A 22684-nucleotide genomic window follows, 5' to 3' on the forward strand; every position below is an offset into this window, starting at 1 on the left:
CTTGCCGATCACACGCTTGCATGCATATGGGATGCCCGCGTGCCTAGCCGGGTGCGTGTCTTCGGCTGGCTCCTCTACCTCGACAGGCTAAACACCAGGGCCAACCTTCATCGCAAGACTCTTCTGGAGTCTTCATCATGCCTCCGATGCGGGCCCGCGCCAGAGGATCGTGCTCACCTCTTCTTCACCTGCCCAGCTGCTCGGTCTATTTGGGACGCCATTGGTTTTCGTCCTCGTTTTTCCCCTTTTGCAGCGCTTTGGACACCCCCGTCCCATAGGGGCCTTCCAGTGACCGTGTGGCCTCTCATTGTGCTGCTCATCACATGGAAAATATGGGATGGTCGGAATGCTAAAACATTTAGGGACATAGATACTCCTGCCTCAGATGTTCTTAGAGGCATTATCTCTCACCTCACCCTATGGTCCCACCGCCTCAGAAAGGCGGATGGCAAAGTCCACGCCGGCTTGTGGCGGGACTTCTTTTCTTCTCGCCTTATCTAGTTTGTAGAAAACCTTTCCTTTTGAAATATATTCAGATGGGGAACCCTTTCCTCGCCGATGGGGCATAAGCTTTCGTGCATTGGTTGGTTATTTAGAACCGTGCTGCTGCGAACGACGTTTTAATTTTCACTGCACAGCTTCAAATCTTGACCCTTGGTTGCTAAAGTGCTGCTGCTAAGTAACTCTGTTTTTTTTCCTCTTCTCCGATACCACTCCGATTGAGTTATTACGGTGTGCCTCTGTTGTGTGCATGTTTAGACTAGAACGAGGCACCGTGAACACACACAGTCCCTGTCCCTGAGGCTTGAGGGAAAAGTTTGAAACTTGGTAACGATGAAACAAAATAGAAAGTTGTGATGAAATCGAATGAAATTATCATTCCATGCATAACCAGAATTGATGCGCCCACTATTGTTGAAAATGAAATCCTAAGATGGGGTTACTGAACTTGCGGCATTGGTTGCTGATCCCCTGAAGCTTATACGTATACGAATGAAATGGAAAGTTTTTTTTTGAGGGAAAATGCAATGGAAAGTTTAGCCTGTACACAAGCCAATTTCTTCCTTCCTTGAGGTATGGCGATGCAACTACTACAGGATACAGGTACGAGTGAGTAATAAGACAAAAACAACGTTTCACAAGTAGTAGTTGAAGATAAAACCACGATTTCACAAGTAGAGCTAGCTAGGTTTGTATAAGAATTGAAGGCGGCAGGCCGGGCCACAGGCCGGGCAAAAGGGGCGACCGTCCCGAGCCCCAAGAGGGGAGGGGGCCAACTAAAACTTACACTAGTAAGAACTATATAATTACTAGAACTATATAAGTATACATTACATATGAAAGATTATTAAATGGATAAAATAGAGCCTCAATTTGCAGAAGCATAAGTTCACACCACATAATGATAAATTATACCACGCTTAGGCAAACCAATCCGACTGACGAAGTTAAGTTCAAATACATTAGTCTCTCTTTACGATGCATGTCTTACTATCATAATGAAAATTATGATATCTGGATTTCAATGTTTAAACCAATGCACAATTTTTAATTCGATAAACGTGTAGGCATCTCATTTGCACCAAAATCAAACCAAGTGAATCTGGACGAGCATGTCAGGTAATTGAATCATTAGGACAACATTTTTGGTTCTTCGAATTACTAAACCCAACATGCAAGCCACATTTTCTATGCCCTAGAAGTTTCCATAAATATGACTGCCTAATATATACTAGAAATCGCTATAAAAATATTTGTTAGTGTGTCTATAATTTATAAATCTCTATCATAATATTTAATATAATATTACAAGATATATGAACACACGCATGTATATGCAAATGTGTATACACTACATCGTTTATGCAATATTAGAAAAATAAATATGAAACCTTGTCTTACCAATAAAGAAAAAAATTGATACATCATAAAAAATTTATTTTGTAGAATTAAAATTTTCAATTATATACATTACAGCTGCATACCAATGAATAATATAACTGTTATTTGAAAACATTTTATGTGGCTAAATAAGAAAAAAATATTAATTACAATTGTACTATGGTAAACTTAGTTTAAAATAAGTATAAAAGTTTAATATGAAAAACAATTGATTTACATTGCCTCGGGCCCAAAAATACTTTGGACCGGCTCTGGAAGGCGGGATAGAATTCAGAGGAGCAGCCATTTGATTTCTCATTAGCTAAATAAAATGATTGAGTATGACAGAGTCCACAAGCGGTCGATCAGAAGAGGGGAATTGTTGGAGTTAGCACTAAGCAATTCTTGGCCACACCGTCAGCAATGTCTGTTGGTCGGCGTCCTGTCGTGTTCGATCGGAAACAAACAACGAACGCTCTGACTAAGCTAGCTAGCAGAGCAACGAAGAAGAAAATAGACACGAACATGCGTGCTGCAGCAGACAGATCAACAGGAAACAAACGCACGACTGCCCCTTCCTTTGCTTCACTTGAGTCGTCCAACTTATAGGCCGACGGCTTCGGACGACGTGGCGGCTTGACGACCAAGTGATTGGGCTCCCTTGATGAACGTGACCTTGGGTATCGGGGCGACTCAGATGGAGTAGGACTGCTTCTGTCTCAGCGACGTGAAAGTGAGCTCGGCGGGTTCCACGTCGACCAACACCAAACTGGGCATGGCCACCGCCACCTTGTACACCTCCGGTTTGCAGGTTGGTCAGTGTCCTGACCACGAGCTGCTGCTGCTGGAACAAGGTCACGACGATGCTTGGATAGTTGAGTTGTTCTTGGGGCACACCTTCATGATCGGAGCACAGACCGGAGCTGTTGCGGCTAACGGGCCGCATCGCCATCTCGCCCAAGTTGGAGCACAAGTAGCCTATGTACTGTGCTTTGTCGATGCCGTAGGCCAGGCCAGGGTCCATGGCCCTGGCCAAGTCGACGTGGCCAACGCCTGTCGCGTAGAGGGCAGCAGGATGTGCCCCCCGCTGTTGTCTCGGGTGGAGGCTGTCGTCATCAGCGCTGACCTGCAAATCGATCCAAAAAGCAGCAGCATGATCGAATATTAGATACTGTAACAAGTACTCGTACTAGCTAGCAGCTCGGGAACAAAGGGAATTATATGATTGCTTGCATAACGTTGTGTGTGGTAACGCAGAAGCGGGAATATTTTTTTTCCATTATCAAAAAAATATACTCCTATATGATGATTGCTTGCATTGGCCGGCGGAATTACGTACCTCATGATGGCCGGACTCCACGTCGGATGCACCCTCTTTAGAAGTGCCATGAGCCCGCTCACATGGGGCGTGGCCATCGAGGTGCCCGACTTGAAAGCCAACGCCTCTGGGCGAGGATGTTGAGCCTCGGAGCCAGCAGATCCGGCTTGAGGACGCCGGGGCTCCACTTGCTCAAGCCACGCCCCAACAAGTCAGCCACCGTAGGCGCCGGCGACGAATCCTGCGTGCCGGCATCCCAGTTGACGAGGGCATAGCGTATCGGCCCGCCTGACTCGAACTTCTTCAGGATCTCACTCTGCTTATGGGTCACTTGAATGACCTGACTCAATGGGCCGAAGTCGTGCAAAACAATGGTATATCCAACCTTTTCTGGTTGTACCAAGACAACGAGACCTCCTCGCTGGCGCCTTAGGCGCCAGTAGACGAAACCAGCGCTCACGCGGCTCTCTACGTGGGCCGGCCCGAGAATGAGCGGACGAGCTCACGCACCACACGTGCTTCCCCTCGATCGCTAAAAAAAAGCTCGATCGTCTCGTGGTTGACTGATAGTGCTAGACCGGTTAACCATTGACTTTAGAGATTTTTTCTTCAAAAATTCAGAAAATAGAATTCAAGAATAAAAATGCTCACGGATTATAAAAAAGTTCACTGATTTTCAAAAAAGTTCATCAAACTTTACAAAAAGTTCATGAATTTGATAAAAGTTCACCGATTTTGAAAAAAAAATCATGAATTTTTTTAAAAAAGTTCATCGGTTTGTAAAAAGTTCACACATTTTGAGAAAAGTTCATTGATTTTGAAAAAAGTTCATCCACTTTCCATAAAAAAAGTTCACGAATTTGAAAAAAAAGTTCATCGATTTTGAAAAAAGTTCATCGATTTTGAGAGAAGTTCACGAATTTGAAAAACAAGTTCATCGTTTTTGAAAAAGTTCATCTACTATCAAGAAAACGGTTCACGAATTTCTTTCGCAAAAAGAAGTTCGCGACGTTGAGAAAAAGGTAAAAGGGACAGAGAAAAAAATGAAGAAAGAAGAAGAAAAGGCCAAACAAACCATGTTGTAACACTTGAGGTTAGTTGGTCGGGTGGTTATGTTGTTGAAGTCCTAAGAATCCCGTCGCGGGTTCGAATCCTGGGTGGCACGCACTTTTTCTCAACGGCCGAAGCGTACAATCTCACAAGCGTACGGGCTAACTGTTGGATTATGAATGGGCTTAGGCCTATATAAGACACTAATCCCTGGCTAATCTTGAGGCCCATGTATGAGATGGCGGGTGGTGGGAAGTTTTAGTCCCATCTTGCTAGTTGAGGAGAGAGACCCCTTTATAAGGGTTGCTCCACCACTTGTCATTGGGAGCTTGGGAAGAGGAGTGGTACACGTGCGCTCCTCCTCCTATCGTAGTCCTTTCGATAAGTAAGAGCGGCGGAGTCTCGTCCCGAAAGCTTGCTTATGATTTTTCTTCGGACGAAAGACTTCATATAGCAGAAGATGGCCACCAGGGGGCCCACGAGGCAGGAGGGCGCGCCCAGGGGGGTAGTGCGCGCCCCCACCCTCGTGCCTGGTGGGTGGCCCCCCTCTGGTATTTCTTCCGCTCAATATTTTTTATATATTCTGAAAATAACTTCCGTGGAGTTTCAGGACTTTTGGAGTTGTGCAGATTAGGTCTCTAATATTTGCTCGTTTTCCAACCAAGAATTGCAGCTGCCGGCATTCTCCCTCTTCATGTAACCCTTGTAAAATAAGAGAGAATAGGCATAAATATTGTGACATAATGTGTAATAACAGCCCATAATGCAATAAATATCGATATAAAAGCATGATGCAAAATGGACGTATCAACTCCTCCAAGCTTAGACCTCGCTTGTCCTCAAGCGGAAGCCGATAACGATAAATATTTCCACATGTTTAGAGGTAGAGGTGTCGATAAAATAAAATATGGACATGAGGGCATCATGATCATTCTTATAACAACAACATATATGGATATTTTCATATGATTTCTTATGCTCAAGTAATAATCTATTCGCAATGTCAAGTATGAATCGGAAACTTCATTGAGAACTAACAAACTATAATCTCAGTCATTGAAGCAATTGCAATTTATCATAACATTAGAAAGAGTCTATGTCAGAGTTTTTCAGCAAGTCCACATACTCAACTACTCCCTCCGTCCCATAATATAAGAACGTTTTTAACACTATACTAGTGCCAAAAACGTTCTTATATTAGGGGACAGAGGGAGTATCATTTAGTCTTTCACAATTGCTAACACTCACGTAATACTTGTGGTTACAGAGTTTTAATCGGACACAGAGAAAGATAGGGGCTTATAGTTTTGCCTCCCAACCTTTTACCTCCAGGGTAATGTCAACAATAATAGTTCATGCTAACTTACATCCAATTGGATATATATATCAGGATCTTTCCAACACACTGTGCTTGCCAAAGGATAAAATGTAAAAGGGAATGGTGAAGATCACCATGACTCTTGCATAAGGTAGGAGATAAAAGCAAAAGATAGGCCCTTTGCAGAGGGAAGCAGAGGTTGTCATGCGCTTTCATGGTTGGATGCACAAAATCTTAATGTGAAAGAACGTCACTTTATATTGCCACTTGTGATATGGACCTTTATTATGCAGTCCGTCGCTTTTATTTCTTCCACATCACAAGATCGTATAAAGCTTATTTTCTCCCACACTAATAAGTCATACATATTTAGAGAGCAATTTTTATTGCTTGCACCGATGACAACTTACTTGAAGGATCTTACTCAATCCATAGGTAGATATGGTGGACTCTCATGGCAAAACTGGGTTTAAGGATATTTGGAAGCACAAGTAGTATCTCTACTTGGTGCAAGGAATTGGCTAGCATGAGGGAGAAAGGCAAACTCAACATGTTGGATGATCCATGACAATATATTTTATCTCAGATATAAAAAAAGATAACCCATTACGTTGTCTTCCTTGTCCAACATCAACCCTTTAGCATGTCATATTTTAATGAGTGCTCATAATCATAAAAGATGTCCAAGATAGTATATTTATATGTGAAACCTCTCTTTCCTTATTACTTCCTATTAATTGCAACGATGACCAAAGCTATGTTTGTCAACTCTCAACAACTTTTAATTATCATACTCTTTCTATGTGAAGTCATTACTCTCCATAAGATCAATATGATCTCTTTTATTTCTTTTTATTCTTTTCCCTTTCTTTTATTCCCTCAAGATCATAGCAAAATAATCAAGCCCTTGACTCAACACTAATCTTTATTATATAGCTCACGGACTCGATTACATAGAGGGATCATAAAGCAAAAATCAAAACTAGATCATACCAAAACTTTATTCTACTGGATCAAGATATTACTAAAAGGATCGAACTAAGAAAAACGGTAAAGATAGGAGTGTGATGGTGATACGATACCGGGGCACATCCCCCAAGCTTGGCAGTTGCCAAGGGGAGTGCCCATACCCATGTGATTATATCTCCTTCTTCGGAGGTGATGGTGTGATATTCTTGGCGATGATACTCCTCGGGATACGATTCTCTTCCTCGAGCTTATTGAGTTGCTGCTTGAGATCCATTATCTCCTTACGGAGCTTACCGGTGACGGTTAAAGCTCCTTGCACCCATGGATGTTGCATAGCTGCGGGGGAACAAGTAACACTCTTTTTCATATTCTCGTAAGAAAGAAATCTAACATTGGAAGGGATAACCGAGTTTGGAATAGCCGAGCTCTGTAGTTCCCCCATCGTGAATCCAGCTCGGAAGCGAGAAGTGACTTCTTCATCCTCCTCCATGGCATCTATCCTCTTAAAATCAGCCTCCATCTCTTCCTCCGTTGCTGGCCCAAAGTGGCCAGCACCGCTGTTTGTCCTTGATCTCGATGCCGGATGAGACACCCGGCTCTCCCCAACTGACTCTTGAGAAGACATCTTGCTCTAATCTGCAGCAGCAACGGCTCGAAACACAAACAGAGGATAATTGCGTGATACGGTGGTCAAAACCTTCGGGAGATTATATAATGAATTTTTACCGACCAAAATACGTATCATGCAAGAAAACGGAGTCCGGAGGGCACACGAGGTGCCCACGAGGCAGGGGGCGCGCCCTCCACCCTCGTGGAGGCCTCGTGTCCTTCCCGGACTGCTTTTTATTTTTTGATTTTTCTAAATATTCCAAAACGGAGAAAAATTGCCATTAGAACTGTTTTGGAGTCGGTTTACTTACCGTACCACATACCTATTCCTTTTCGGAGTCTGAAACGTTCTGGAAAGTGTCCCTTATGTATTCCTCCAGGGTTACGGTTTCAATAACATTGGTTTCAACATTTATAGGATTACCTGAGATATAATGTTTGATTCTTTGACTGTTCACCACCTTCGGATTTGTGCCTTCGAAGTTATTGATTTTTATGGCACCGGAACGATAGACCTCCTCGATAACGTAAGGACCTTCCCATTTAGAGAGAAGTTGTCCTGCAAAAAATCTTAAACGAGAGTTGTATAATAATACATAATCACCTACATTAAACTCACGCTTTTGTATTCTTTTGTCATTCCATCTTTTAACTTTTTCTTTAAGCAGTTTGGCATTCTCATAGGCCTGGGTTCTCCATTCATCAAGTGAGCTAATGTCGAATAACCTCTTCTCACCGGCAAGTTTGAAATCATAATTGAGCTCTTTAATAGCCCAATATGCCTTATGTTCTAGTTCGAGAGGTAAGTGACATGCTTTTCCATAAACCATTTTATACGGAGGCATACCCATAGGATTTTTATATGCAGTTCTATATGCCCATAATGCATCATCAAGTTTCTTGGACCAATTCTTTCTAGATATATTAACAGTCTTTTGCAAAATTAATTTGAGTTCTCTATTACTCAACTCTACTTGACCACTAGACTGTGGATGATAAGGAGATGCAATTCTATGATTAACATCATACTTAGCAAGCATTTTACGAAAGGCACCATGAATAAAATGTGAACCACCATCAGTCATTAAATATCTAGGGACTCCAAACCTCGGAAAAATAACTTCTTTAAGCATCTTAATAGAGGTGTTATGATCAACACTACTAGTTGGAATAGCTTCTACCCACTTAGTAATGTAATCAACAGCAACTAAAATATGTGTGTATCCATTAGAGGCAGGAAACAGTCCCACATAATCAAAGCCCCAAACATCAAATGGTTCAATAACAAGTGAATAATTCATAGGCATTTCCTGACGTCTACTAATATTACCAATTCTTTGACATTCATCACAAGATAAGACAAACTTACGGGCATCCTTGAAGAGAGTAGGCCAATAAAAAACGGATTGCAATACCTTATGCGCAGTTCTATCTCCAGCGTGGTGTCCTCCATAAGCCTCGGATTGACACTTGCGTAGGATCTGTTCCTGTTCATGCTCAGGTACACAACGTCTAATGACACCATCTACTCCTTCTTTATAAAGATGTGGGTCATCCCAAAAGTAATGTCTCAAATCATAGAAAAACTTTTTCTTTTGCTGGTATGTGAAACTAGGTGGTATAAATTTAGCAACAATGTAATTAGCATAATCAGCATACCATGGAGCAGTACGAGAAGCATTTATGACATTTAGTTGTTCATCAGGAAAGCTATCATCAATAGGTAGTGGGTCATCAAGAACATTTTCTAACCTAGACAAGTTGTCTGCAACGGGGTTCTCAGCTCTCTTTCTATCAACAATATGCAAATCAAATTCTTGTAGCAAGAGAACCCATCTAATAAGTCTAGGTTTAGCATCTTTCTTTTCCATAAGATATTTAATAGCAGCATGATCAGTGTGAATAGTTACTTTAGAATCAACAATATAAGGTCTGAACTTATCACAAGCAAATACAACTGCTAGGAATTCTTTTTCAGTAGTAGCATAATTTCTCTGAGCATTGTCTAGAGTTTTACTAGCATATTGAATAACATTTAATTTCTTATCAACTCTTTGCCCTAGAACAACACCCACAGCATAATCACTAGCATCACACATAATTTCAAAAGGTAAATTCCAATCAGGTGGCTGAACAATAGGTGTAGAGATTAATGCTTTCTTAAGTATTTCAAATTCTTCTACACAATCATCATCAAAGACAAATGGTATATCTTTTTGTAATAGATTAGTCAGAGGCCGAGAAATTTTTGAGAAATCCTTAATGAACCTCCTATAAAAACCGGCATGACCAAGGAGACTTCTTATACCTTTGATGTCTTTGGGACATGACATCTTTTCAATAGCATCAACTTTAGCTTTATCAACTTCAATACCTCTTTCAGAAATTTTATGCCCCAAGACAACGCCTTCATTAACCATAAAGTGACACTTTTCCCAATTCAAGACAAGATTAGTTTCTTCACATCTCTGCAAAACTCGATCAAGGTTGCTCAAGCAATCATCAAAAGAGGATCCATAAACGGAGAAATCGTCCATGAAAACCTCACAAATCTTTTCACAAAAGTCAGAGAATATAGCCATCATGCATCTTTGAAAGGTAGCAGGTGCATTACATAAACCAAAAGGCATACGTCTATAAGCAAAAGTACCGAAAGGGCAAGTAAAAGTGGTCTTAGCTTGATCATCAGCTGACACAGGTATTTGAGAGAAACCAGAATAACCATTTAGAAAGCAAAAATGTCTATGTTTGGATAATCTTTCTAGCATTTGATCAATAAAAGGTAAGGGGTAATGATCTTTTTTAGTAGCTTTATTTAGTTTGCGGAAATCAATTACCATCCTATAACCTGTAATAATTCTTTGCGGAATCAATTCATCTTTATCATTAGGAACGACAGTAATACCTCCCTTCTTAGGAACACAATGGACAGGACTTACCCACTGACTATCCGCAACGGGATAAATTATACCTGCCTCAAGGAGTTTTAGTATTTCCTTTCTTACCACTTCTTTCATCTTAGGATTTAACCGTCGTTGGTGATCAATAATTGGTTTGGCATCTTTCTCCAAATTTATTTTGTGTTGGCATAAAGTGGGACTAATGCCCTTAAGATCATCAAGAGTATATCCAATAGCAACACGGTGCTTCTTCAGAATTTTCAATAATTTCTCTTCCTCCTTCTCTGAAAGGTTAGCACTAATAATAACAGGATATATCTTTTTTTCATCAAGATAAGCATATTTAAGAGTATCAGGCAATGGTTTAAGCTCAAACACGGGATCACCCTTGGGTGGAGGAGGATCCCCTAGGATTTCAACAGGCAAGTTGTATTTCAAAATAGGTCCCTGTTTAAAGAACACTTCATCTATTTCCCTTCTTTCATTCATAAACATATCATTTTCATGGTCTAGCAAATATTGTTCTAAAGGATCATTAGGAGGTACGGCAATAGAAGCAAGACCAATAATTTCATCTTTACTAGGTAATTCCTCTTCATGGTGTTGTCTATGAAATTTAGAGAAATTAAACTCATGAGACATATCACCCAAACCAACAGTAACAACATCCTTTTCGCAGTTTATCTTAGCATTAACAGTGTTTAAGAAGGGTCTACCAAATATAATGGGACAAAAACTATCTTGTGGGGAACCAAGAACAAGAAAATCAGCAGGATATTTAGTTTTCCCACACAAGACTTCAACATCTCTAAAAATTCCAATTGGTGAAATAGTATCTCTATTGGCAAGCTTAATGGTAACATCAATTTCTTCTAACTCCGCAGGTGCAATATCATGCATAATTTCTTTGTATAAGTCAATAGGTATTGCACTAGCACTAGCACCCATATCACATAAGCCATGATAACAATGATCTCCTATTTTAACAGAAATAACAGGCATGCCTACCACAGGTCTATGTTTATCTTTAGCACACGGTTTAGCAATTCTAGCAGTCATTGCAAAAGTAAATAACATGCCCATCAATATTATCAGCTAGGAGATCTTTAACAATAGCAATATTAGGTTCAACTTTAACTTGCTCAGGAGGTGTATAAGTTCTAATATTGCTTTTACGAACCACAGTTGAAGCTTTAGCATGATCCTTTATCCTAACAGGGAAAGGTGGTTTCTCAACATAAGCAGTAGGAACAATAGGACCATTATAAGTGATAGTCTTTTCTTCAACTTTAATAGGTGCAACTACTTTTACTTCTATGGGAGGATGATATTTAAACCACTTCTCCTTAGGGAAATCAACATGAGTAGCAAAGGATTCACAGTAAGAAGCTACTATCTCAGAGTCAAGTCCATATTTAGTGCTAAATTTACGGAAAATATCGGTATCCATAAAAGATTTAACACAATTAAACTTAGGTGTTATACCTGACTCCTTACCTTCATCGAGATCCCAATCTTCAGAGTTGCGTTTAATTTTTTCCAATAAATCCCATTTGAATTCAATAGTCTTCATCATAAAAGACCCAGTGCAAGAAGTATCGAGCATGGTGCGATTGTTGTCAGAAAGCCGAGCATAAAATTTTTGAATAATCATTTCTCTTGAGAGCTCATGATTGGGGCATGAATATAACATTGACTTAAGCCTCCCCCAAGCTTGAGCGATGCTTTCTCCTTCGCGAGGCCAGAAACTATATATATAATTACGATCACGATGAACAAGATGCATAGGATAAAACTTTTGATGAAATTCCAATTTCAGTCGTTTGTAGTTCCATGATCCCATATCATCGCATAGCCTATACCATGTCAATGCATCTCCCTTCAAAGATAAAGGGAAGACCTTCTTCTTAATAACATCATCGGGCATACCTGCAAGCTTAAATAATCCACAAACTTCATCCACATATATTAGGTGCTCATCAGGATGTAATGTTCCATCTCCTGCAAAAGGATTAGCTAGCAGTTTCTCTATCATACCCGAAGGAATTTCAAAGTAGACATTTTCATTTTCAGTAGGTTCAGTAGGTTGAGGAGCAACTCTTTGCTCTACTGGTCGGGGTGAAGATACCCCGAACAAGCCCCTCAGAGGATTACTTTCCATAGTAACAAGTGACAGTAAATTTCAGCACACTATATAAATTTTTCCTTACCAAATTCCGCCTACCAAAGGCGCTTCACTCCCCGGCAACGGCGCCAGAAAAGAGTCTTGATGACCCACAAGTATAGGGGATCTATCGTAGTCCTTTCGATAAGTAAGAGTGTCGAACCCAACGAGGAGCAGAAGGAAATAATAAGCGGTTTTTAGCAAGGTATTCTCTGCAAGCACTGAAATTGTAGGTAACAGATAGTTTTGTGATAAGATAATTTGTAACGAGCAACAAGTAACAAAAGTAAATAAAGTGCAGCAAGGTGGCCCAATCCCTTTTGTAGCAAAGGACAAGCCTAGACAAACTCTTATATAGAGAAAAGCGCTCCCGAGGACACATGGGAATTATCGTCAAGCTAGTTTTCATCACGTTCATATGATTCGCGTTCGGTAATTTGATAATTTCATATGTGGGTGGACCGGTGCTTGGGTGATGTCCTTACTTGTACAAGCATCCCACTTATGATTAACTCCTATTGCAAGCATCTGCAACTACAAAAGAAGTATTAAGGTAAACCTAACCATAGCATGAAACATATGGATCCAAATCAGCCCCTTACGAAGCAACGCATAAACTAGGGTTTAAGCTTCTGTCATTCTAGGCCCAAATAATGGTGAAGTGTCATGTAGTCGACGTTCACATGACACCACTAGAGGAGAGACAATATACATCTCATCAAAATATCGAACGAATACCAAATTCACATGACTACTAATAGCAAGACTTCTCCCATGTCCTCAGGAACAAACGTAACTACTCACAAAGCATATTCATGTTCATAATCAGAGGGGTATTAATATGCATAAAGGATCTGAACATATGATCTTCCACCAAATAAACCAACTAGCATCAACTACAAGGAGTAATCAACACTACTAGCAACCTACAGGTACCAATCCCGGACTTAGAGACAAGAATTGGATACAAGAGATGAACTAGGGTTTGAGAGGAGATGGTGCTGGTGAAGATGTTGATGGAGATTGGCCCCCTCCCGATGGGAGGAGCGTTGGTGATGATGATGGCGATGATTTCCCCCTCCCGGAGGGAAGTGTCCCCGGCCGAACAGCTCCGCCAGAGCCCTAGATTGGTTCCGCCAAGGTTCCGCCTCGTGGCGGCGGAGTCTCGTCCCGAAAGCTTGCTTATGATTTTTCTTCGGACGAAAGACTTCATATAGCAGAAGATGACCATCGGAGGGCCACCAGGGGGGCCCACAAGGCAGGGGGCGCGCCCAGGGGGGTAGGGCGCGCCCCCACCCTCGTGCCTGGTGGGTGGCCCCCCTCTGGTATTTCTTCCGCTCAATATTTTTTATATATTCTGAAAATAACTTCCGTGGAGTTTCAGGACTCTTGGAGTTGTGCATAATAGGTCTCTAATATTTGCTCCTTTTCTAGCCCAGAATTCCAGCTGCCGGCATTCTCCCTCTTCATGTAACCCTTGTAAAATAAGAGAGAATAGGCATAAGTATTGTGACATAATGTGTAATAACAGCCCATAATGCAATAAATATCGATATAAAAGCATGATGCAAAATGGACGTATCAACACGCGCGATGACGACTCCCTTCGCGGGAGTGCGTCGACTCGGTCGTGGGCCTCCGCCCAGGTCCACGACTTTCTACCCGACACGACTACTCCCGATCCATCCCTAACTCCATCATCCTCTACTTCCACTACTTCCCCTACATCGACACCATGGCCGACGACGCCGCCGCCAAGAAGGCCACGAACGACGCCGAGGCTGCTGCTGCCGCGGCCGCGTTGGCCTGGCCAACCGGAGGGTATAATCTGTTCATCCCTCGTTTACTCGTACTTGTACTAGCCGTATATGTGCTGCCCATAGATGGTTCGCCTCTATGTTTGTACGTGCTAGTATGCTTAGGTATCGCTATGAGATGCATACCTTTTATGCCATGCTTACTGTATACTCGTGGATTAGTCTAATCGGGAAAGTGCTAATATTTCCAACAGTCCAAAAACCTTATTTTAGGCACTTTTTGATTCAAGGCTTTGCTGCTACTGTGAAACCGGGAAAGTTTACCGGGACGCATTTTAAGTGTTGGCAGACTAGGACCACCTTGTGGCTCATAGCGATGAACGTGTTCTGGGTTGGTGGTGTGTCCCCCACAGAAACGATTGCTCCTGAACAGGAGAAGGCGTTTAGGGAGGCAACCACAATCTTTCTGGGAGCAGTTCTGAGTGTGATTGGAGACAAGCTGGTTGACGCATATATTCATATGGGGGTTGCCAAAAACTTGTGGGATGCGCTCGAAGTCAAATTCGGCGCAACCGATGCTGGCAGTGAGCTGTATGCCATGGAGTAGTTCCATGACTACAGGATGGTTGATAACCGTCCTGTATTGGACCAGGCTCATGAGATACAGTGCATTGCTAAGGAGCTGGAGCTCCTGAAGTGTGAGTTACCGGACAAGTTTGTCGCGGGTTGCATTATTGCAAAACTCCCTCCTAGTTGGAGGAACTTTGCTACTTCTCTCAAGCACTTGAGACGTGAATTCTCTGTCGAGGATGTCATCGGTCATCTCAGTGTTGAGCAGAACTCGAGAGCAAAGGACTCACACGTGAAAGGGGCAGAGGGTTCTTCTAGCGCCAATGTGGTGCAGAAGAACTTCCACAAGTTCAAGGGAAAGAACTCTGTCCAGTAGAATACTACCTTTAAGAAGAAGGGTAAGAAGAAAGACAAAAAGAGAGACGACTGCTTTACTTGTGGTTCAGAGGAACATTGGGCAAACAAGTGCCCAAACAAGTACAAGAAGCCAGCACTGGACTCCAAGTCTGTGAATGTCACTCTGAGCAACAATGGTGCGGCATCTGGGTATGGTAATCTGTTTACCATACTTTCAGTTTGTCAGTCCACCGATTGGTGGGTTAACATTCGGGCCAATATTCATGTGTGTGCTGATGTGTCTTTGTTTTCTTCTTACCAGGTCGCACGAGATTGTTCCGTCCTGATGGGGAATGGCTCTCATGCTTCTGTTCATGGTGTTGGCATGGTAGATCTGAAGTTTACTTCGGGAAAGATCGTGCAACTGAAGAACTTGCAGCATGTCCCCACCATCAAGAAGAATCTCGTTAGTGGCTCCCTTCTATGTAAAGAAGGGTTTAAGTTAGTATTTGAGTCTAACAAAGTAGTCGTATCTAGGTATGGACTATTTGTTGGAAAAGGATATGATTGTGGTGGTTTGTTCCGCCTTTCCCTGGAGGATTTCTGTAATAAAGTCGTGAACCAAATTCATTCTAATGTGAACGAATCTGAGGTTTGGCATTCACGTCTTTGTCACATAAATTTCGGTTGTATGACGCTGCTAGCTAAGATGGATTTTATCCCGAGTTTCACTTTAGCCAAAGGCTCTAAATGTCATGCGTGTGTGCAAGCTAAGCAACCTCGCAAGCCTCACAAGCTTGCGAAGGAGAGACACCTGGCACCATTAGAGCTCATACATTCAGATCTCTGTGAGATGAATGGTGTGTTGACTAAAGGTGGACAGAAATACTTGATGACTCTAATTGATGATTCCACTAGATTCTGCTATGTGTATTTGTTAAATACTAAGGATGAGGCTCTACACTACTTTAAAGTCTATAAGGCTGAAGTTGAGAACCGACTTGAGAACAAAATAAAACGAGCCCGGTCTGGTCGTGGTGGAGAGTACTTTTCTAATGAGTTTGATTTATTCTGTGCAGAACATGGTATTATTCATGAGAGGACGCCTCCCTACTCACCCCAGTCAAACGGGGTTGCCGAACGAAAAACCGTACTCTAACTGATTTGGTTAACCCCATGTTAGATACATCGGGTTTATCCAAGGCATGGTGGGGGGAGGCTGTCTTGACATCATGTCATGTCCTGAATAAAGTTCCCACAAAGGATAATGAGACTACTCCCTATGAGCAATGGGAAAAGAAAAGAACTACACTCTCCTACTTGCGCACTTGGGGCTGTTTGGCGAAAGTCAACGTGCCGATAACCAAAAAGCGCAAGTTGGGACCAAAGACCGTGGACTGCGTTTTTCTTGGCTATGCCAAGCATAGCGTTGGCTATAGATTTCTAGTGGTGAAAATTGATGTACACGACGTGAAGGTCGGTGTGATCATGGAGTCTAGGGATGCTACATTCTTTGAGGATATTTTCCCCATGAGAGATATGCAAAGCACTTCTAGACTGGAATCTGATGAGACTCCTGAACCTGCCATTTCAATGGAATACTATGAACATAAAAGTGATGAGAGTTCCACGGAGGATGACGAGGAAGCTCATGTTAGGAGCAAGAGACAGAGGACTGCAAAGTCCTTTGGTGATGATTTCCTCGTGTACCTCGTGGATGATGACACTCCCAGTTCCATTTCAGAAGCTTATGCATCTCCGGATGCTAACTACTCGAAGGATGCGGTCCGTAGCGAGATGGATTCCATCTTGGCTATCGGGACATGGGAAATCACTGATCGTCCTTATGGTTGTGAATCATTGGGGTGTAAGTGTGTGTTCAAGAAGAAGCTTAGGCCCGATGGTACTGTGGAGAAGTACAAGGCTAGGCTTGTGGCCAAGGGTTATACCCAGAAAGAAGAAGAGGATTTCTTCGACACTTATTCACCTGTGGCTAGACTGACAACCATTCGAGTGTCACTTGCTTTGGCTGCCTCGCATGGTCTTCTCGTCCACCAGATGGACGTTAAGACGGCTTTCCTTAACAGAGAGCTAGACGAGGAAATTTACATGCAACAGCTAGATGGCTTTGTAGTAAATGGTCAGGAAAGAAAGGTGTGTAAGCTAGTGAAATCTCTGTATGGCCTGAAACAAGCGCCTAAGCAATGGCATGAGAAGTTCAACACTACTCTGACATCTGATGGCTTTGTTGTTAACGAAGCTGACAAATGTGTATACTATCGCTATGGTGGGGGCGAAGGAGTTATACTATGTCTGTATGTCGATGACATACTGATATTTGGGACCCACCTCAAAGTCATTGAGGAGGTCAAGGCTTTTCTATCTCATAACTTTGAGATGAAAGACCTGGGCATGGCTGATGTTATCTTAAACATCAAGCTACTGAGAAATTCTAAGGGTGGAATTACACTTTTGCAATCCCACTATGTTGAGAAGATTTTGAGCCGTTTTGGGTATTCATACTGCAAACCTTCTGCAACACCATATGATCCTAGCGTGCGGATTCGAAAGTTCGAAGGCACGGCTGTAGATCAATTGAGATATTCTCAAGTGGTTGGTTCACTGATGTACCTAGCATGTGCTACTCGTCCTAACATCTCATTTGTTGTGTGCAAACTGAGCCGGTTTGTTTCCAATCCAGGAGATGTGCATTGGCATGCTGTTGAGCGAGTGATGCGTTACTTGCATGGTACTGCAAACTATGGAATTCACTATTCTGGGTACCCGACGGTACTTGAGTGGTATAGTGATTCGAATTGGATATCTGATGCTGATGAGATGAAAGCCACAAGTGGACATGTCTTCACACTTGGTAGTGGTGCTCTTTCCTGGAAGTCTTGCAAGCAGACGATCTTAACCAGATCGACTATGGAAGCAGAACTCACAGCATTAGACACATCATGCGTCGAAGCAGAATGGCTTCGAGAGCTTTTGATGGATTTGTCGGTGGTTGATAAGCCAGTGCGGCTGTCCTTATGAACTGTGACAATCAAACGGTGATTGCCAAGGCTAAGAGTTCAAAGGACAACATGAAATCCACAAAGCACATAAGAAGAAGATTGAAATCTGTCAGAAAATCAAGAAACTCCGAAGTAATAGCGTTGGATTATATCCAGACGACTAAGAATCTGGCAGACCCTTTTACGAAAGGTCTATCACGGATTGTGATAGAAATGCATCGTGGGAGATGGGTATGAGACCCACGTAAGTTTCCATGGGGGTAACCCAACCTATGTGATCGGAGATCCCGTGAATTAGGACCTGGGAAAACAATCCAGCGGTCAACTGAGGAGAGTATCCTTAATTAACCCACTTCGTTGGAGATGCAGTAATACTCTCAATTCTGTAAGGCAGGCAGACTTTTGTCTTAATGTGTTCCAAAGCTTATGTAAGCAAGATGCTAACCTACAGAGCATTTTTTGGAGGAACACACCTATGTGAGCCCAACTGCTGGTCACAGTCTATGAGATTGGGTAATCTCTAGTAAGCTCATGAGAAGGTACGGAGTATGACTAATAAGCTCCATCCGTGGGGTTTAGCCTTCGACAGCCACATATCAGCTGACAATAGGCGAAACTTCTGCACGCCAAACTGACAATTCAAGGCATAGTCCATTGTTCAGTTGTGAAGAAGTTTGATCCTGTTGCTCTAGGTGGATGTTCAACTTAACAGTCTCCACTGAAGATTCTGGTATATCAAACATTGTTTGGAACAGTTGACAAGCTTATGTGCCTCAAGATCTGGTGGGGGATTGTTGAATTATGGATGGCCTTAGTCCCATATAAGACACTAATCCCTGGTTAATCTTCAGGCCCATGTATGAGATGGCAGGTGGTGCGAAATTTAGTCCCACCTTGCTAGTTGAGGAGAGTTGAGACCCCTTTATAAGGGCTGCTCTACCACTTGCCATTGGGAGCTTGGGAAGAGGAGTGGTACATGCGCGCTCCTCCTCCTCCTCCGCCGCCCGCCTCCCCTTGCCTCGCCTCGCCTCGTCACGACGCGCGCCCGCGCCGCGGGTTGCGGGAATGAGCCCAGCCGGAGCTTATTTTTGCCGCTTAGGAATGAATTAATTAATCAGGGATTAATTAACGAGTCGCTAATAGGTGGGCCACTGTCCTGGGAGTGCGTCGACTCGGTCGTGGGCCTCCGCCCAGGCCCACGACTTTCTACCCGACGGACTATATAAGAAGGCTCTGCCCAGTGGAGTGACCTAGTTCGGTTCACTCACTCCCTCTCGCGTAACCTAGCCGTCATCTACTGTTCCTCACGCTGTGCTGCCTCCGGCGATCCCATCCCGACGACCGCGTGCATGGTTGGTTGGGAGAACAGGTGCCTCCGGAACCTTGTCGTTCGAGATCCTGCCCGGGAGAACGGCAATAAGGTTTTTGGGGAGCGTCTCGATGCGACTGCTCCCGATCCGTCCCCGACTCCGTCAGCCTCTGCTTCCACTACTTCCCCTACATCGACACCATGGCCGACGACGCCGCCGCCAAGAAAAAGGCCACGAACGACGCTGAGCCTGCTGCTGTCGCGGCCGCGTTGGCCTGGCCAACCGGAGGGTATGATCTGTTCATCCCTCGTTTACTCGTACTTGTACTAGCCGTATATGTGCTGCTCATAGATGGTTCGCCTCTATGTTCTGTACGTGCTAGTATGCTTAGGTATCGCTATGAGATGCATACCTTTTATGCCATGCTTACTGTATACTCGTGGATTAGTCTAATTGGAAAAGTGCTAATATTTCCAACACTAACTTGGTCGTGAGATCAATGCTGTCGCCGAGGTCGCAGATGACGGACGACATGACCAGGAACCAAGGCAATCATCTCCTCGTAAGGATACGCGCAGTACTCACGATAGCCCTCGATACGTACGGTACAACAGAGGGTGGAAAGTCGGCGGCGGCAGCGTCAGGAGCTTCATCCTATCGGCAAGACTCTCACCCACGGCGAAATCGTGAGTGTCATCTATTGGGCCTTCGAGGTACACGGTGGCCGGGAACCACCGTGAGCAACCATGGCTCGGCGTTGCAGACGGAGGATGCAGCCGGGCTGTAGTTGCCGGCGCAGACGACGACGTGGACGCCTTGCTGCATGGCGTTGAAGCCGCCGATGCTGATGGAGCTGTGGTCGTACGTGGGAATGTCCCTCGCGGCGAGGGACAGCAATATCACGTGCACACCGTCCGGCACCGCCTCGTCCAAGGCCCTCAGCACGGCTGCCTCGGGGCAATCTCTGGATTTTCTGCACACATTGTAGATTGCCAGTAGGGATGTCAACTGGGTCCCGTTTAATCCTGATTAAAGTCCACTAATGATATAATAGTTCAAAAGAGTTTTTGTTTTTTTAGAAAAATGAACTAGCGAGCTAGTAAAAACTAACTAGATGGGACTGACGGATGCCATTTATTTGCCACTTACATCCCTAATTGCCAGGTGGACGTAAGGAGGCACGCCGGAGGCGGAAGCCCGTTGACGGAGACGTTGGCCACGAAGTTGTCGGCAGCTGTGGGGGCCACGTGCGTGCCGTGGCCGTGCTCCGTGTCACGGGCCAGGGTATCGTCGGGGACGTACATGTTCTTGACCCCTATCAACTTAATTCTTGTTGCACTTCATGGCCGAATGGCACGACCCCTTCCAGAACGGCGACGGCATGTCCATGAACCCAGCGTCCTCCAGTGACAGGTGGGTGTCATCGATGCCGGTTCGGCAGGCCGAGGAAAGCAGGCGTGTGCGTCGTCTGCTCGCGGTAGATGCTGTTGTCGAAGGAGCGTACGAAGCCTGGCTTGGCGGAGACCTCCTTGAGCTCCTCCTCCGCCAGCAATCAGTGGGGAGGCCAAGTACACAAAAATTCTTAATATAAATCCACTCTCAAAAATGTTTGTGCATGCATGTGACAATCTTGGGGGGAGGGGGCACAGCCCCCTCCGCCATTGGGTAGGAGTAGAGCATGGAGCGGTGCCACGCTCTAGCAGCATCAGCATCGGCATCGGCATCTTGGCCTCCTTCTGGTGGCTCGAGCATGACGATGTACATCATGTAGCCGTCGCTGTCGGCTGGCTCGAGCTCGGCGGTGGTGGACGTGAGCGCCGCCTTGAGCAGCTCGGCGATGGTGGACGCTGGCTCGATATGCGGCTCCCTCTCGTCCAGCTCGGCGGTCGTGGACGCCACCGCCGCCAGGAGGAGCAGCAGTAGCAGCGCCATGCTGCTCGCCATGGCTGCGAGCGAGCGGGAGCGGTGGCTGGCGAGAGGTTTTTTTTAGGGGTAAAAGCCTTTTATTGATCAAATTCCACAGAAGGTGGGATGCGAACCGGGTCATGTGGCTGGCCAAACCACACATGACGCCTTTGTGCTAGATTTAGAGCAAATCTTGCTAATCCATGAGCTTCTAAATTTACATTACGACTTTCAAAAATAAAATTACAAGCAAAAGGAGCTGATCTGGACTTGATTTCGTGGATGATTGCTCCATACTCTCCTTGGTTACCCTTCGCTATATCTCCTATGACTTGTTTCGAGTCCGAGGAAATAATAAAACAGTGTAGATGGAGATCTTGCGCCAGAGAAATAGCTTCACGGCATGCAATAGCTTTCAAAGTCGCAGGATCAAAAACTCCGTCTATGACCAACGCAGAGCTGCCCTGGAAATTCCTTGGCTGTCGCGACAAACTGCCACAGCCGAACCTCGCCGTTGTGCCCTTACCCCCGCATCTACATGGATCTTTGAGAGGTTCGCCGGCGGGGCCTTCGAACGCCGGGGGATTTCTGCCGCTGTAGCACTAGTAGTTGCCGTAGCAACTTGATTACTAGGCTTCTTTACCTGTACTGCCTCCAAATCAGCTATGAAGCGTTGGACAATCACTTGTATTGTATGTGGTGTTTGGAAAACTGCTTCATAGATTGCTTTTCGTCTAGAGGACCAGATCGCCCATAATGTCACTGCTGTCAACACAAACTGATCATGTGGTAAGCTCTCAATCAAGTTGAAAAGCCAGTTTTTTGCGCTTGGTTCAGATGTCGTCACGAGCTTGCTACCCAATTCCTCATCAACGAGCGCCCATGTACATCTTGAGACTGTACATGCAAGGAGAGAATGCTTCCATGAGAGTTTTTACATCACTTTAATATAGAGGTAATATCACTCGGAGTCATACAACTTGCGCTCGATGTTCAGTTTGGTTCTAAAACTTACAAAATACAGAATTGTGGTCACATAACTTGTTCCAACGTGTAAATACGGTGTTTTCTGCCGTATCCAAGTGTCTGTCGTGCACATGGGGAGTGCCGGTGCAGCGTAGGCCCACCTGTAAGTGGCTGGAAGCGTTTCTTTGCAGATAAATGCCTTGCATTTTATTTATTCAAGTACATAATTCCTCAAATAAAATGAAAAAATTGCATTTGGCGAGATTCGATCCCATGAAATTCCTAGTAAGTGACTAGCGTAGATAGCCACCAGATCAGACACACTAGACATTTAACGTTAACAACTGTTGCTTATCTACCATATATAAAGACGGGCCGTACACATTATTTGAAATTTGAAATTTTAAACTAAAATGGGGAGCACCGCGGCCTGTGACCACTTGGTTGAACCTCGCATGTGCGTGGGCTAATCACCAAACCAGGTTACCCTTCGTGCTTTCAAAGGATAAACAATATTTATGTTGTCAGTCCTTGTAAAAAAAATATTTATGTTGTCAGTTCTTATGTCATGAATATCTAAAACTATATTTATGATTTTTTAAGGTGCGGGG

At 44.0% G+C, this 22684-nt stretch overlaps 2 protein-coding genes across 2 annotated transcripts; both read right to left on the bottom strand.

Annotated features, from left to right (window-relative positions):
• Positions 1-1971: 1971 nt before the first annotated feature.
• LOC123170507 (subtilisin-like protease) lies at positions 1972-3297 on the bottom strand. Its single transcript, XM_044588371.1, has 3 exons — positions 3253-3297; positions 2557-3007; positions 1972-2000 (listed from the first exon to the last, which is right to left on the bottom strand). The coding sequence occupies exons 1-3, from the start codon at positions 3295-3297 to the stop codon at positions 1972-1974; spliced, it is 525 nt and encodes a 174-aa protein (XP_044444306.1).
• A 16598-nt stretch (positions 3298-19895) lies between these two features.
• Positions 19896-21146, bottom strand: LOC123170517 (subtilisin-like protease 4). The gene is made up of 2 exons (XM_044588375.1): positions 21013-21146; positions 19896-20175 (listed from the first exon to the last, which is right to left on the bottom strand). The coding sequence occupies exons 1-2, from the start codon at positions 21144-21146 to the stop codon at positions 19896-19898; spliced, it is 414 nt and encodes a 137-aa protein (XP_044444310.1).
• Between the last annotated feature and the right edge of the window lie 1538 nt (positions 21147-22684).

Source organism: Triticum aestivum, chromosome 1D (assembly GCF_018294505.1).
Source record: "Triticum aestivum cultivar Chinese Spring chromosome 1D, IWGSC CS RefSeq v2.1, whole genome shotgun sequence".
Classification (NCBI taxonomy): domain Eukaryota; kingdom Viridiplantae; phylum Streptophyta; class Magnoliopsida; order Poales; family Poaceae; genus Triticum; species Triticum aestivum.

Coding starts and splice junctions, on each gene's coding strand:
- LOC123170507 (XM_044588371.1), bottom strand. CDS start 3,297: ATGGCCACGCCCCATGTGAGCGGGCTCATGGCACTTCTAAAGAGG. Junction 3,008..3,252: donor TCATGGCACTTCTAAAGAGG/GTGCATCCGACG, acceptor ATCGATTTGCAG/GTCAGCGCTGATGACGACAG. Junction 2,001..2,556: donor GAGTCGCCCCGATACCCAAG/GTCACGTTCATC, acceptor TTCAAATAACAG/TTATATTATTCATTGGTATG.
- LOC123170517 (XM_044588375.1), bottom strand. CDS start 21,146: ATGGCGAGCAGCATGGCGCTGCTACTGCTGCTCCTCCTGGCGGCGGTG. Junction 20,176..21,012: donor CTGCTCAAGGCGGCGCTCAC/GTCCACCACCGC, acceptor CAATGTGTGCAG/AAAATCCAGAGATTGCCCCG.